The sequence below is a fragment of the Salvia splendens genome, chromosome 21, assembly GCF_004379255.2.
Source record: "Salvia splendens isolate huo1 chromosome 21, SspV2, whole genome shotgun sequence".
NCBI classification, from domain to species: domain Eukaryota; kingdom Viridiplantae; phylum Streptophyta; class Magnoliopsida; order Lamiales; family Lamiaceae; genus Salvia; species Salvia splendens.
In genome coordinates this window covers 15,680,436-15,698,108 of record NC_056052.1, presented here as the reverse complement: position 1 = coordinate 15,698,108, position 17,673 = coordinate 15,680,436, and the positions used below count along the sequence as shown (strand labels likewise).

The 17,673-nt window shown below is 45.2% G+C and overlaps 1 protein-coding gene across 1 annotated transcript; it reads left to right on the top strand.

Annotated features, from left to right (window-relative positions):
- The first annotated feature begins 15,752 nt into the window (after positions 1–15,752).
- Positions 15,753–17,332, top strand: LOC121785137 (protochlorophyllide reductase-like). Its single transcript, XM_042183510.1, has 3 exons — positions 15,753–15,913; positions 15,986–16,957; positions 17,071–17,332. Exons 1-3 carry the CDS (start codon positions 15,860–15,862, stop codon positions 17,227–17,229), a joined length of 1,185 nt encoding a protein of 394 aa, XP_042039444.1. The 5' UTR covers positions 15,753–15,859; the 3' UTR covers positions 17,230–17,332.
- Positions 17,333–17,673: the final 341 nt, after the last annotated feature.

Sequence of the window (17,673 nt, the reverse complement as noted above, 5' to 3'; positions counted from 1 at the left end):
CATCATCATCATCGTCATCATCATCAGAAGCAGCAGCATCATCAGCATCATCATCATCATCATCATTTGTTGGACAGTGCACGATATGGACATCTGAGAAGAATGAATCATGTGTAGTAGGCTTCCATGGTAGCCCAACTCTATCAAATGGAGTCACCCAACTAGACTGTGGCGCGTCCGACCTGGTAGGAAACCAACTAGAGGGATCTGGTGCTGGTGGATTTTGCATTTCGAGCTCAGCAGCAAAATTGTCGATTAATGTATCCAAATCTATGTTGTCATCTGAATTAACATTTTCTTCATTTCCGGCTTGTGATGACCCTAGCATGTCTTGGGACATTCTGAAATGCCGTGAATAACCATGCCCGCCTGTTCGGATACCTCTCTGACCAACACCGCGAGCTCTTCGGATAAACCCCCGGGACATATCCACATCAGTGCGCTGTGTGGAAGGTATGACCGTGCGTTCACTCTCATCGCAATCGGTAAGGCAGTTAAGAGCAAGACTGTTAATCTCATGCAACAATCCTACGACGTCTGCTGGGTCAAAACCCCGCGAAAGCCCAACAGTTCTTCACATAAACTCCTCCACCCAGAGTCACAATAACCACTTCTTGTAAAGGGTACTCCATCTACACATAGAGCCCATAATACTTGCACGTCCTGCAATGTAATAGTAGTTTCCCCTACGGGAAGATGGAATGTATGTGTCTCTGGCATCCAACGTTCGACCAAAGCTGTGATCAAAGAATGATCTACATCTAGAGCCTTCCCGCAGTAAAAAACACCACCGAAACCAAATCTGCATACATAATCAATCACTCGTCTGTGATGATTATCTATTTCCCAAAAATGGCCCTCAAAGCGCCGAATATTGAAAGGAGTTGTTTCCTCGCCTGCCCACGCCTTGCGAGATATATGACTGTGCTGATAATGCAATACTGAAGGATCTTCTGGTCCATATCGCGACATCCTAATATTCACAATTCAACACAACACCAAACATTCGAAACCAATTTCAATAATTCAACAAAAATTTGCCACCAATTTCAATCATTCACAAATTCATCATAATTAAACACAACATTCATCACAAATTCATCCCAATACCAGGCATTCGAAACCAATTTCAATAATTCAACAAAAAATTGCCACCAATTTCAATAATTCACAAATTCATCACAATTAATTCATCCCAACACCAAATATTTGAAACCAATTTCAATAATTCAACAAAAATTCGACACCAATTTCAATAATTCAACAAATTCATCACAATTCAACCAAAAATTCGAAATCATGAACCCTAATCTATAACCAATAAAAACTGAAATTAAGGGTAAAAACTTACCTAACAACACTTAAAAGAGGAATGAGAGCAGCTAGGTGTTGGATTAACTCCGATTTTCGTCGGGTGGAGGCTGATTTCGCCGATTTTCGCGTCGAGAGGGGGAGAGGGGGATCGCTGGAGTGAAGAAAGAGGGCTTCTGCCTCGTATTCTCATTCAAGGCAAACACGCGAGAGGGAGTAGCGTGTTTAAATGAAACACGCGAGAGGCTAATGCGTGTTTACTAAACACGCGAGAGGCTATTGCGTCTTTCCCATGATGGGAAATGTTTTTTTTCCGGGTACAAATGGCAGATAACTTTCCCATAACGTCCATTTGTGGAATTTAGCCGGTTGTTGAGTCTCAGCTCATCATATCTAATTTATGATAGCAAATGATGTTTTTTTTATGTTGTCCTTGATTTTAAAAATTTGAATTTTCTTCGGATTAACGAATGCTGCTAGTTTTTTTATTGCACACTTTGCACCAGGAAGTACATCCGAGTTCATTGTCACATCGGCTGATTCCCGAGTTCGAGTTATAGATGGTGTAGACCTAGTTCACAAGTTCAAAGGTACATTTTTTGTTTTAACTAATGCATTTATTGACCATCATGGGGTGCGAAACACTGAAACTCGTTGGCTTTTAAGTTAAGCTGGAGATAGCTAATTTGTGACACAACTCATATCCTTTGTGCCTTGAACTAGTAGATCTGATATTTCCTTGGGGAAAATAAAGATGTAAGATGGGAATTTTTGGGCAGAGGGTGGGGGGCATTCATCTGTCATTCCCAATGAAGTTTGCATTTCTGAACTCAATTTTATTGGTCTTATCTAGATTGCACACTTATACAGTGCATTTTTTGGAAGGCTACTCATAGGAAGCAATATTTTGTAATGGGGTTATTAGCTTTATGGTTGATACATTGATGACACAATCTAGTTGGCTCATATGGCTTACTTTTCTAGCTCTTTTTGTGTCATTTTGTCTCTTTCGAGAACTGAAGGAAACACAGTTTCTTGGTCTTTGTAATGTCTAGGGAATGCAGTATTAAAATCATGTCCCAGATTGCAACTTATGTAAGAATAGGGCAGAGAATTTCGTGGGAAATTACTTAATGCTGGGCTTATAAGAACTCATTAAGCAAATATATGTGGAATATGGTTTATTCATCATTAGTTTGATATTTAAACTAAAATACAAAATCATATAATCCATTTAAGTATACTTATAAATCAAGTTATGTTGAATTTTGTGGAGGCTGATGAGTAGTTTTAGTGTAATACACTGAATTGCAACTTGTGAGTTAACATAATGGCCTTGTGGTACGGTTGGCGTGTTACATTTCAGTTTTATATTATGATGCAATTGTATTTGGTTCAAACTCGTATAGCCCATGTATTTGTGTTAACAGGGTTCCATAACACAAACAGCCAAATTTCGGCCTCCCTTACTTCTAATGGAAAATATGTGGTCTCTGCCAGTGATGATTCGTATGTTTATGTTTGGAGACACGAGGGTGAATACCGAGCTTTTTCACTGTCAAGATGTATCGGCGGCAATCCCTCCAAGATACTTGAGGCAGAGTACCAAATGGCACGGATGGTTGTTCTTCAATTCAATGGCAGTGAAGGGTTGCCCTTACCATCGTGGTGCAGTAACAGCCCAGGCGCCCTATAGGTTTCACCATTGTTTTATTAATTAATTTAAATGTTTTCAAATATGTCAATGCAAAATAATTAAAAAACACAACGATTAATTAAAAACGGCAAATCCTACATTGATTAAAAAAAAGTTACACGAGTTAGAAACGAAAAAAAAAGTTGACTACTCTACACAAGTCCCAACTTGCGGCGCAGCTCATCGTTCATCCCCTGGAGGTATTCGGCTTTGGCCGGTTCCTGACACTGCATGAGGGCGTTGTGCGTGTCCAACAACGTCCTCCGGTTGGCGGCCGCTGCCAACTCCGCATAGGCAAGTGACGCCGGGCTCGGGGTCGGGGTCGGGTGGGGGGCGGCCGCGGCTTGTGAGGAGGATGTCGCTTTCCCCTTGTTCTTCGCAGCCTTGACGCCAACGGGACGTCGGGAGGACACCGGTGTGCCGGAACTCTCTTCCTCCTCGTATATTGTCCGGTTGAGGTCCACCGGATATGCGTCGCTTTCGCTGCTCGTGTAAGCACCGGCTTCGGTGGTCTTCGTCCTCTTTGGCGCAGCCGATGGCGGAATCCCGCCTTGGAACTTCTGCTTGTCTTTCAAGAGTACCCATGTCACGCCCGCATTTCCTAAGGATAGGAAGTACGGTGGACCGCGACTAGGGGAGGAATAAAGAAGCGGGGAAGAAAGGGGAGAACAAGAATACTTGACCCGAAAACGTTTAATTAGAGGAAGTTCACTTCAAAACAATGTACTGTAGCGACATTTCTAAAGTTAAAGTAAACAGAGTTTAAATGAAAACATTGTATCGGATTACAAAGCAGCGGAAAAGACCAAGAGATAGATAATGCCGGGTATGACGACACGACACCATCCAAAAGGCAAAGTAAAAACACAATTTTGACTTTAATTGCTCAACATCCGTCATCCCCATCGTCGCTCAACCTGCACATTAAGAAAACAACATGCAGGGCTGAGTACTTATTGCACTCAGTGGACACACGCCAAAATCATAGTTTGTCATGCCATATCAGTGTAACCTTGGGGTTTTAAGTGTAAGAAAATAACCCAAGTACACTAAAACATATTTCATAAATTCGACTGCGCAGTCATTTTCAGATATTGCCACCCTTACTCCCACCATCATACACTATCTGATCCAACGGGTGACAAGGGGCGTGGCCACACCCCAGGTCAACTAGACCGGCCAACTTGCTCTCAGATGGCTCCCGATCTCGTGTACACTAGCCTGAGGGTTCGCAGCCCAACAGACCCGAATTCGATTAAACATATGTGGTAAACCACTTCAGATAGGTTTCAAAACAAAACAGTTGGCAAGACAAACAGTTCATCTCCATAAACATTTCCGGAACAGCGTCCGTATTAAAGATAACCCACAAAATAGTAGGGTAGAAAAGCCCACCTCAATTGCTTAGCTTTTAAATAGTTCCCTTCTTCAACCACAATTTCCTCGTAAAAGATCACCCTTTTGAAAGATAAATAAATATCATAATTAGAGTCAGGAAAGACGAGGTTTAAACGACAATGCATGATTCCTACGTGGATGACTTCAACATCTAGCACGTTACACGTACACACACTTAACAACATCTTATAAGCCAATCACACAAAATCACACGTCCGGAACACACCACGCACGCACCCGACACGCATACAACGTACTCAAGACGCGCACACGACACACACACAACACTCATACTCCCGGCATACCCTCACTGTGCAAACGGCTCACTTGGCTCGGAAAAGGTTCGGAAAAAGGATCGGCGTATCGGCCTGGCTCGGTGTCTCGGCCGCCTGGCTCGGCACCTCGGCCGGCTGTCTCGCCGCCAGGCTCGGTGTCTCGGCCGACCGTCTCGGCTGCCTGGCTCGGCACCTCGGCCGACTGTCTCGGCCGACTGTCTCGGCCGCCTGGCTCGGCACCTCGGCCGACCGTCTCGGCCGCCTGGCTCGGCACCTCGGCCGACCGTCTCGGCCGCCTGGCTCGGCACCTCGACCGACCGTCTCGGCCGCCTGGCTCGGCGTCTGTCTCGGCATCTGGCTCGGCACCTGGCGCGGCACCTGTCTCGGCACTGGCTCGGCACCTTGCCCGATCAAGTGTACACCCGTTTTCCCCCAACCCACGATTCTCAAACCTTATACGACATTCCCACCATACATTCTACATCCCAAAACACACCCAAACCCATGGGATCAACCCTTCAAAACTCTCCACAACACTGCCCTAGGCCGAACCCCAAAACTCTCGGCCAACACACACAAACCACCCGAACCAAACGCTGTTTTCCCGAGCCATCCCCTGGCCAAACACATCCACATACCTCACACTATCGAAGCACCCAGAATCACCCCCATTGCACACAAATACATCCCCCAAAAACACACATCCATCAGAAAAGCGCAGTTTACTTACAAAAATCATTATAAAATCATCCGACATCCAATGAAGCTGAAATTTACACACCACACAGAAGACACACCAAAGTTTAAACAGTTAAAATTTCGTACTAAAAGGAGATCGTTTGCTCAGTCAAAAAGGGGTCGGAACCCACTGTCAGTCACCACCGAAGACATACCCCACACAAACACATAATCACAAAGCCTATTCAGCATCTAAAACATTCAAAACGTCCTAAATGCATGTGTTTTCGAAATTATCATGAGTTAGGGTCTTGGGTTACCTTTCCCGGATAGTTCAAACGTAGTTCAAACGCTTTACTTCCTCTTCCGACTCCGATTCACAACGAGAGAGAGTAACACCTTGAAGAATCCAAGATTCGATGAGAGGGAGTGAAAGGAAAAAGGTGAGAACCGAGGGGGAGAAAGAGAGAAGCCTTACCGGTGAGAGAACAACTTCGAGAGAGAGAGAAATGAGCGATGGTGAGAGGGAAAGGTTGAGAGAGAGTAGATAGTTTTTTTTCTATTTTGGATCGGTTGTGAGGAGTGGGGAGAGGTTGAGAAATTAGTGGGAGAGGGGGAGGGGTTTTCGAAAAAGAGAGAGGGAGAGGGAGAGAAAACAATTAGTTAATTAGGATGTTTAATTCATTGATTAATTAGTTATCCCAACTAACAAATGCTTAGGTAAAAACATATCCACAAAAAAATAAAATAAACAAATAAGATTTACCAACCATATCTTAAACAAGATATTCACAAAAATTCAAACCTTACTTAAAAGAATAAAATTCTATATTTTTTTTTTTTCGGATATTACATTCCTCCCACCTTAAAAGAAATTTCGTCTCGAAATTTGCCTAGATTACTCAAACAGCTCCGGAAACTTCTCTCTCATCTTATCTTCTAATTCCCATGTTGCTTCTTCGACCCCATGATTCCTCCACCGTACTTTCACCGAAACAATTGACTTATTCCTCAATTCTTGCACCCTTCGATCCAAAATGGCCTCGGGCTTCTCCTCATAACTTAGATCGGGATTTAGGACCATCATCTCTTCTTGGTGAACTATGTGTGTGGGGTCAAACACGTACTTCCTCAATTGTGACACATGGAAGACGTTGTGCACATTTCCAAAGTTTGGTGGTAGGGCCAATCTGTATGCTACCGCGCCGACTCTATCCAAAATCTCGTACGGACCGATAAATCGGGGTCTCAGCTTTCCTTTCACACCAAAACGAGTTATTCCCTTAGAAGGGGAAACTTTCAGAAAGACCTTTTCTCCGACCTCGAATTGTAAATCGGTCCTTCGAACATCCGCATATGATTTCTGTCGATCCTGTGCCTCCTTGATCCTCCCACGGATTTGTCGGACAATCTCTATCATCTCTTCTACAGAGTCTGGTCCGAGAATTCTTCTCTCACCCACTTCATCCCAATAAAGTGGCGATCTACACTTCTTTCCATACAATGCCTCATATGGAGCCTTCTTGATCGTCGCCTGGTAACTATTATTGTAAGCGAACTCAACCAAAGGCAACACTTCTTCCCAACCCCAACCTCGATCTAGCACCACGGCTCGCAGCATATCCTCTAAGGCTTGAATCGTTCTCTCTGACTGCCCATCGGTTTGTGGGTGGAAGGCAGTACTAAAATTCAATTTAGTCCCCAACTCGCGCTGCAGGCTCGTCCAAAACCTAGAAGTAAATTTGGCATCGCGATCGGATGTAATTGTCGCTGGTACTCCATGCAAGCGTATAATCTCCCGCACATATATTTTAGCCAACTCGTTGGATCCATAAGTAGCACGAACCGGTACAAAATGAGCAGATTTGGTGAGACGATCTATAATCACCCAAATCACAGTGTTTCCTCGCTGGGATTTTGGCAGCCCTATCACAAAGTCCATTGCAATATGTTCCCACTTCCATTCTGGAATCTCAAGGGGTTGCAATCTCCCATAGGGCCGTTGGTGTAGCGCCTTTACTTGTTGACATGCCAGGCATCTCTCCACAAATGCTGCAACATGTTTTTTCATACCGTTCCACCAAAATTGCCTCTTCATGTCTTGATACATCTTGGTACTTCCTGGGTGAGCAGCGTATGGGGTTTCATGTGCTTCTCTCATGATTTCGATCCTCAGGCCTTCATCCTTAGGCACACACAACATTCCCTTGTATGTGAGACCATTATCCGCTGCCTCACGAAAGTTTCCGGGTTCACCCGTCCTCACTTCTGAGCGAATCTTCTCTAGTAACGTATCTCGCCGTTGAGCTTCCACAATTCTGGCTCTTAAGTCGGGTTCCATCACCAACGTGGCTACTATTCCTTCCACAGTCTCGGGCATTCTCACTACTTCCAACCGCATCTTACTGAACTCTTGGATTAGACTCTCCTCGATAGTAAGAAAGGTGGCCAGCTGTGATTGAGACTTCCTACTAAGAGCATCGGCCACTACGTTTGCTTTTCCCGGATGGTAATTTATACCACAATCGTAGTCCTTCACCAACTCGAGCCACCTACGTTGGCGCATGTTCAACTCCTTTTGCTCAAAGAAGTACTTTAGACTCTTATGGTCCGTATATATCTCACAACGGACTCCATAGAGATGATGTCTCCAGATCTTCAGTGCATGTACCACGGCTGCCAGTTCTAAGTCATGTGTCGGATAATTCAGCTCGTGGGGCTTCAATTGCCTCGATGCATATGCAATCACTTTCCCCTTCTGCATAAGTACACATCCAAGTCCCACCTTCGACGCATCCGTGTACACCGTATAGTCAGTCCCTGACTCCGGTACAGCTAGAATTGGTGCGGTGGTCAATTTCTCCTTCAACAACTGAAAGCTCGCCTCACATTCTGGTGTCCAAATCATCTTGACTCCCTTTTTCAGTTGCTGTGTCATTGGCCTGGCTATCTTCGAGAATCCCTCAATGAATCTTCGATAATAGCCCGCCAGTCCTAAGAAGCTTCGAATTTCATTTTGTGTAGAAGGCGACTTCCATTCCTGCACCGCTTCCACCTTGGCCGGATCTACACGAATTCCATCTGAAGTTACTACATGTCCAAGAAAATTCACTTCCTTGAGCCAAAACTCGCATTTACTGAACTTGGCATATAGTTTCTCGTCCCTTAGGGTTGCTAGGACGGTTCTCAAGTGCGCTTTGTGCTCCTCCACGTTCTTTGAGTAAACGAGCACATCATCGATGAAAACTAGGACAAACCGATCCAAATACGGTTGGAACACGCGGTTCATAAGGTCCATGAACACTGCCGGGGCGTTCGTCAGTCCAAAAGGCATCACAACGAACTCATAGTGACCATATCTTGTTCGAAAAGCCGTCTTGGGTACATCTTCTCGCCGAACCCTCAACTGATGGTACCCAGACCTCAAGTCCATCTTAGAGAAGACTCCTGCCCCTCGAAGTTGGTCAAACAAGTCGTCTATCCTTGGTAGTGGATACTTGTTCTTCAGCGTCAGTTTGTTTAGCTCTCGATAGTCGATGCACATCCTCATCGTTCCATCCTTCTTCTTCACAAACAACACTGGTGCTCCCCATGGCGACACGCTAGGTCTAATGAATCCCAATTCCAGTAGCTCTTGTAGTTGCACCTTAAGCTCCTCCAACTCTTTTGGCGCCATCCTATAAGGTGCCTTGGATATTGGTGCCGATCCGGGCTCCAGATCGATCGTGAATTCTACTTGCCTGTCGGGTGGGGGTCCCGGCAATGCATCGGGGAAGACATCGGGATATTCACTCACTATCGCCACATCTTCTATCTTCCTGTCTTTCTTCTCCTCCCCATTCAAATAAACAAGGTACGCTGGACATCCCTTCCTCATCATTGTAGTGGCTTGCAGCGCGGAGACAATGGACTTGCGTCGGTTCATTGAGATTCCGTAAAACCTCGTCGGCTCTTTTCCTGGGGTTTCAAACGAAATTTCCCTTTCTCTACAATGAAGGGTAACGTGGTTCTCCGCTAACCAATCCATACCCAAGATTATGTCTACGGTCATTACTTGTAAATTATGAGCCAACAAACTGAGTTCACCTATTCCAAAGTTCACACACGCACAAGATCGGGATATATCTATAGTCCCGCCTACCGGTGAGGTCACACTCATAGTGGGTTCGGTCTTAACAGTAGGTAATCCTAATGTATCCACACAAGAAGTTGATATAAAGGAATGCGATGCACCCGTATCAAACAAGACAACTATAGGCATGTTGAGAAGTGTGCCCATACCTGCCAAGTTTCCTTGCCCAAAGGTTTCTTTCCCGTTTGCCGGCTGTTTCCCCTTCAAGGCGTAGGCTCTTGCTTGCGACGGCAGTCCTTGGCGGCGTTGTTGCGGTTGAGGTGCAGGTAGTGCCTGGGATGGTGGACGGAAACCTAACTGGTTCTGTCTCGCCCCTGTCCCCATGTTCTTATTTGGGCAATTTCGGAAGTAATGGCCACTTCCACCACAGCTGAAGCATCTGGGGTCTCGACACTCTCCGGTGTGGTACTTGAAGCATCTTCCACATTGAGGGTTCCTCGGCGGAAAGCTTGCCCTCGGGTGATAGGTATTCTGTCTCCCGCCATTGTAGGGTGGGTTCTTCATGTGTTGTGGCCTCTTGCCACCATACTGAGTTTGATCACCATCCCACCTCCTCTTCTCTTGATGACCTGACTGAGCTTGTAGGGGTGTCGCGTTTGTTGTCGCCACCACTTTTGGTTTAGGGAGTGCATCTTCCACGTCCAGTGCACAAGTCAAGATCTCCGAGTAGGAGAGTTCTCCTCGACAAGCCAATGCGGCCTTTATCTCATCCTTGAGCCCGGCCCGGAACTTCACCGCCCATTTCTCGTCGGTGTCCATCAACTCGGGCGCATATCGTGCCATCTGTGCGAGGGCTCGGTCGTACTCAGTTACAGTCATTCGGCCTTGGCTCAGCGTGTGGAATTCTACCACCTTGGCCCGTCTGTACGTCTTTGGGACATACTTGTTATCAATCTCCATTTTAAACTCCTCCCATGTTAACGCTTCCAAGCGTGCAGGATTCATAGTTCTTTGCCGAGTCTCCCACCAGTAATCGGCATCACCTGATAGTTGAAAGGTGGCGCAAGCAATGCGCTCCCTATCTGTGCACTCCATGACCCTGAAAATACGCTCGAGGCCGCGTATCCACTCTTCGGCTTTTGAGGGATCTCCCTGTCCATCGAATTTAGGGGGATTCTGCCTGGAGAACGTAACTATGAATCTTTCTTGCTGAGGCGGGGGTGGAGGTGGTGGTGGAGGTGGTGCCTCCACGTTGGGTCCTTGTCGTGGTTGGCGTACACGTCTTGGCGGCATTCTGATTCAATATCCAAAAAGTGTTACTACAATTCTCATCCAAAATTACCACTTTCTCAAAATTTTCTCATAATCTTCATGTAGTAAGATGCAACACATAGGATATATATCAAAATCAAATTCTCATTAAAAGAAAGGAGGTCAAACGTTGTTTCCCAAGAGCAGATCGTACTAAAAACAAAACTAAAAAGACATCAACTATTCTATTTCTAGACTACGACTCGATCATCCTCATCCATAGGCCCTTCCTCCGGGTCTTCGTCATCGTCCTCCTCGGGGTTCCCTTGCGGAGCCTCCTCGGGTTCCTCCTCATAGTCATCTTCAAACCCTTGCTCATCCTCGTACATACTCACGTACTTGTCCTGATACACGATCCTCTCTTGCACATCCTGTGGGGGCTGCTCCTCGCGAGAGTCTACCAGTGCACAATACACGTCCTTCCGAAAGCCAGCCATGTCGCCCACCATGTCATCGGTAACGGGCTCATGCCACGTGTACCTCCTCGCCGTTCTTTCAGCCCACTCCTTCCAGCTGTCAGGGAGCAATTCTATTAGCTTCTCAATGCCGTCATGCTCTGTCACTCCGAACTCCTGAGCTGCCCTCCAGAGGGTATCGAAGTGCGCTACGAACTCAATCAACGGTATGTGATCCTTCTTCCGGTACACTCTATACTCCCTGAGCACCCTCTGTGCCCTAAGTCTATCACGATCACTCCGTCGCGGGGTTCGGAACATACGCGCCATCTATAGAAAAACAGAAACAATCGCCTCGCATATAAAAACAGGGTGCATAACCGAAGAAGAGAGAGATATGTGTATGCAGACGTATCGCTGTTCTAATTCCAAGCCCGCTGGTGTTCAAAGGCCATAAGTCCTTATCTACTATAGGTCCAAGAAGCACTAGTGAAACCTCTCACGTCTAAGTTCAATCATTCAAAAGGCCAACACATTCACACGTAAAAGCTCACATCAACATTCACGTCATCATAGCATCACACATCAGCCACATGCTTTCATATAAATTCAACACACAAAAACAGTTCATAACTCTCATAATTTCCAACTTTTCACATCACTTTGTACCCTTCCACATGCATCAATATTTACTTAAACTTTCCAAAAATCATTTTCAAAACCCAAAATCACAATTTCCTCCACTTCCATATACTTTCCAAAAATTCAAAATTTTCATTACCTCATTTCAGGTTGAGTGTGATGAGTCGGATGTTGAGCCAATGACACTTTTGAAAACTTACTCAAAACAGAAAAAGACTCTTGGATCCAGAGCAGAAAGAAAATCTAGGCTCTGATACCACTCTGTCACGCCCGCATTTCCTAAGGATAGGAAGTACGGTGGACCGCGACTAGGGGAGGAATAAAGAAGCGGGGAAGAAAGGGGAGAACAAGAATACTTGACCCGAAAACGTTTAATTAGAGGAAGTTCACTTCAAAACAATGTACTGTAGCGACATTTCTAAAGTTAAAGTAAACAGAGTTTAAATGAAAACATTGTATCGGATTACAAAGCAGCGGAAAAGACCAAGAGATAGATAATGCCGGGTATGACGACACGACACCATCCAAAAGGCAAAGTAAAAACACAATTTTGACTTTAATTGCTCAACATCCGTCATCCCCATCGTCGCTCAACCTGCACATTAAGAAAACAACATGCAGGGCTGAGTACTTATTGCACTCAGTGGACACACGCCAAAATCATAGTTTGTCATGCCATATCAGTGTAACCTTGGGGTTTTAAGTGTAAGAAAATAACCCAAGTACACTAAAACATATTTCATAAATTCGACTGCGCAGTCATTTTCAGATATTGCCACCCTTACTCCCACCATCATACACTATCTGATCCAACGGGTGACAAGGGGCGTGGCCACACCCCAGGTCAACTAGACCGGCCAACTTGCTCTCAGATGGCTCCCGATCTCGTGTACACTAGCCTGAGGGTTCGCAGCCCAACAGACCCGAATTCGATTAAACATATGTGGTAAACCACTTCAGATAGGTTTCAAAACAAAACAGTTGGCAAGACAAACAGTTCATCTCCATAAACATTTCCGGAACAGCGTCCGTATTAAAGATAACCCACAAAATAGTAGGGTAGAAAAGCCCACCTCAATTGCTTAGCTTTTAAATAGTTCCCTTCTTCAACCACAATTTCCTCGTAAAAGATCACCCTTTTGAAAGATAAATAAATATCATAATTAGAGTCAGGAAAGACGAGGTTTAAACGACAATGCATGATTCCTACGTGGATGACTTCAACATCTAGCACGTTACACGTACACACACTTAACAACATCTTATAAGCCAATCACACAAAATCACACGTCCGGAACACACCACGCACGCACCCGACACGCATACAACGTACTCAAGACGCGCACACGACACACACACAACACTCATACTCCCGGCATACCCTCACTGTGCAAACGGCTCACTTGGCTCGGAAAAGGTTCGGAAAAAGGATCGGCGTATCGGCCTGGCTCGGTGTCTCGGCCGCCTGGCTCGGCACCTCGGCCGGCTGTCTCGCCGCCTGGCTCGGTGTCTCGGCCGACCGTCTCGGCTGCCTGGCTCGGCACCTCGGCCGACTGTCTCGGCCGACTGTCTCGGCCGCCTGGCTCGGCACCTCGGCCGACCGTCTCGGCCGCCTGGCTCGGCACCTCGGCCGACCATCTCGGCCGCCTGGCTCGGCGTCTGTCTCGGCATCTGGCTCGGCACCTGGCGCGGCACCTGTCTCGGCACTGGCTCGGCACCTGGCCCGATCAAGTGTTCACCCGTTTTCCCCCAACCCACGATTCTCAAACCTTATACGACATTCCCACCATACATTCTACATCCCAAAACACACCCAAACCCATGGGATCAACCCTTCAAAACTCTCCACAACACTGCCCTAGGCCGAACCCCAAAACTCTCGGCCAACACACACAAACCACCCGAACCAAACGCTGTTTTCCCGAGCCATCCCCTGGCCAAACACATCCACATACCTCACACTATCGAAGCACCCAGAATCACCCCCATTGCACACAAATACATCCCCCAAAAACACACATCCATCAGAAAAGCGCAGTTTACTTACAAATATCATTATAAAATCATCCGACATCCAATGAAGCTGAAATTTACACACCACACAGAAGACACACCAAAGTTTAAACAGTTAAAATTTCGTACTAAAAGGAGATCGTTTGCTCAGTCAAAAAGGGGTCGGAACCCACTGTCAGTCACCACCGAAGACATACCCCACACAAACACATAATCACAAAGCCTATTCAGCATCTAAAACATTCAAAACGTCCTAAATGCATGTGTTTTCGAAATTATCATGAGTTAGGGTCTTGGGTTACCTTTCCCGGATAGTTCAAACGTAGTTCAAACGCTTTACTTCCTCTTCCGACCCCGATTCACAACGAGAGAGAGTAACACCTTGAAGAATCCAAGATTCGATGAGAGGGAGTGAAAGGAAAAAGGTGAGAACCGAGGGGGAGAAAGAGAGAAGCCTTACCGGTGAGAGAACAACTTCGAGAGAGAGAGAAATGAGCGACGGTGAGAGGGAAAGGTTGAGAGAGAGTAGATAGTTTTTTTTCTATTTTGGATCGGTTGTGAGGAGTGGGGAGAGGTTGAGAAATTAGTGGGAGAGGGGGAGGGGTTTTCGAAAAAGAGAGAGGGAGAGGGAGAGGAAACAATTAGTTAATTAGGATGTTTAATTCATTGATTAATTAATTATCCCAACTAACAAATGCTTAGGTAAAAACATATCCACAAAAAAATAAAATAAACAAATAAGATTTACCAACTATATCTTAAACAAGATATTCACAAAAATTCAAACCTTACTTAAAAGAATAAAATTCTAAATTTTTTTTTTTTTTTTTTTTTCGGATATTACAACCCAGATGTTGAAATGCTTGAAGTCACCGTACAATGACTGGTACGACAAAAGCGCTCTATCGCACATATCGCTCAAACAAAAACGCGTTGCATCGTCCGCGCCATCGTCTGCGTCGTCCACAGTGGGCGGACGATGGCGCGGACGATGTAGGGCGCGGACGATGCATCGGGCATCGTCCGCACACCCACAGTGGCGGACAATGGCGCCCGAGGCATCGGGCGGCCTATCGTTCGCCCCTTTGTGGATGCCCTTACTATATTCAAGGATTTGTAGAGTATATGTAGGGTTTATGGTGATCATCGACGTAAAGGTTATAACAATAAAGGACGTTTACTTTAAGGATGTGATTCATTGTATAAAAATAATCCTAAAGTTAATTCAATTGTTACTATCATTAGTGTTGATGAATGAATCAATTAAAATCCGAGTTTGTTGGAGTGTCTAATCCTTGAAATACTTAATACTATTACTCCTATGTCCCATCCCACTATAAGTGAGTCGCATTCCATTTTGGACTGTCCTACGACATTTTTTTTATAGCAATAAAACAATACTCTATCTCTCTCTTACTTTTTCTCTCTACTTTTTTCTCACTCATACTTTGTCTCTCTTCATTTAATCACTAAATACCACTATCTAAAAACTTGCCCAAAAGAAATGTGTCACTTTCAATGAGACGAGAAAGTAGTACATTTGTTAATATATCACACCACTTGACATTTTGCAGGCCTCATATTTTGGAATACTAAGGTTATTAATGAGTTTAGTGCACCTCATATTTTGCGAATTCATTGGATGCTCAGATATCATGTGAAATGAATTTAATGAAAGAACTCAAAAGTAGTCCCCTCTCAGCCAAATTATGGTACGAGACTCCCTCCACCAAACCTTATCTCTCAGTAGCAATCACTGCATTATTCACCCATAACGCTACAATAATACTCCAGCCCCATAACTGTGGGTGACCACCCTATATAATAATTTAACATTAAAATATCTAATATATCAACACGAAATCTCAACCACAATTTCTCATTGGCTCTTAACTTCACGTGGCATATACCGCCACTAAATATTATCTTATCCATGCTAGATTTCATATCCAAAGCAGCACTCCCATTTTTTGTCCAAATCGGACACATTTCTTAGTATATATACTCACACACATTGTATCTCCAAAAATATCCATTGCATCAAACAAATCTTAAGATCTTTTCTTCAATGGCTTTGCAGTCTGCTGCTCTATTACCTTGTGCATTTTCTATCCATAAAGAGGTATTGTTTTGTTGAATAATTCCAAATTAAATACTTTCTCAATGTAGTTGAGTCGTATTTCCTTTTGTGCAGGGAAAATCCGGCAAGGACTCATGCTTCTTTGGAGTACCATTTTCCGACCATATCAAAGCCGATTCTTCGTTGAAACTAAAGCACGGTTCGAGGAAACAGAGCGTGACTAGAGCAGAGGCGGTGGCAACGACAGCAGCCCCGACATTCGCCCCAGCCACGGCACAAGGCAAGAAGACTCTAAGGAAGGGCACGGTGATCGTGACGGGAGCCTCCTCAGGGCTAGGGCTGGCCACCGCAAAGGCCTTGGCCGAGGGCGGTAAATGGCATGTGATCATGGCGTGCCGCGACTTCCTCAAGGCAGAGAAGGCCGCCAAGTCCGTGGGGATGGCCAAGGAAAACTACACCATCATGCACTTGGACCTCGCGTCTCTCGACAGCGTGAGGCAGTTTGTCAACAACTTCAAGCAGACCGGCCAGCCTCTCGACGTCCTCGTCTGCAACGCGGCCGTGTACCAGCCCACGGCCAGAGAGCCATCGTTCACAGCCGAAGGGTTCGAACTCAGCGTGGGCACCAACCACCTTGGCCACTTCCTTCTCTCGAGACTACTATTCGACGACCTTGTCAAGTCTGACTATCCATCGAGGAGGCTCATAATAGTCGGCTCCATCACGGGGAACACGAATACGCTGGCTGGGAACGTGCCTCCAAAGGCGAACCTTGGGGACCTGAGGGGGCTCCAAGGCGGCCTCAGCGGGCTCAACACCTCATCCATGATAGACGGGGGAGAATTCGACGGAGCCAAGGCCTACAAGGATAGCAAGGTGTGCAACATGCTGATAATGCAGGAGTTCCACCGCCGTTTCCACGAGGAAACCGGCATCACCTTCGCATCCCTCTACCCCGGCTGCATTGCCACGACCGGGCTGTTCCGGGAGCACATCCCCTTGTTCAGGCTGCTCTTCCCTCCTTTCCAAAAATTCATCACCAAAGGCTTTGTATCTGAGGAAGAAGCTGGAAAAAGACTTGCTCAGGTGAATGAAACAAAAATAACTATAATAATATATCGTGTAAAGAAAGAATTGAAACCACTATAGATTTCTTGTCAGTCAAAATTCAACAAGTGACCAAAACTGAGATGATGTAGGTTGTGAGCGATCCGAGCTTGACTAAATCTGGAGTTTACTGGAGCTGGAACAAGGACTCGGCCTCGTTCGAGAACCAGTTGTCGCAGGAGGCCAGCGATGTTGAAAAGGCGCGAAAATTGTGGGAAGTCAGCGAGAAGCTCGTTGGCTTGGCCGACTGAGGTTGAGGAAGTTTATGTAGAGAGGGAGAGAGTATCACAAAATTCATCTTGTTTAGGATCATAATAAAACACTCAATCCATCCTTTTTTTTTGTACTGCTAAATACTTTTCATCTAAATTCTTCACACATTTCTTATTCTTATCACATATAACTGCTCCAAACAAAAAATTTAAAGAGTAAACTACAAAAATAGCTCATAAAAATTTTGTGTTCTCACTTTTCCCATCTTTTGATGAATTTTGATATCATGACAATCTCTGGACATAAGGAATAATCAATTTTAGATGCTTTTATACTTTTCTGACTTTTTAACTCAAAGAATAAGTTAATCCATCTGAAATTACTTTCTCAGATTACACACCAATCTCTCTCCATATATATATATATAGATTGATCTAATGGTTAATAATTGACCAAACACACGGAAGGTCACACGGAAGGTC

Excerpts from the sequence above, each read along its gene's own strand:
- LOC121785137 (XM_042183510.1), top strand. The coding sequence starts at position 15,860 with ATGGCTTTGCAGTCTGCTGCTCTATTACCTTGTGCATTTTCTATCCAT. Across the intron at positions 15,914-15,985 it reads CATTTTCTATCCATAAAGAG|GGAAAATCCGGCAAGGACTC; the intron begins GTATTGTTTTGT and ends CCTTTTGTGCAG. Across the intron at positions 16,958-17,070 it reads CTGGAAAAAGACTTGCTCAG|GTTGTGAGCGATCCGAGCTT; the intron begins GTGAATGAAACA and ends GAGATGATGTAG.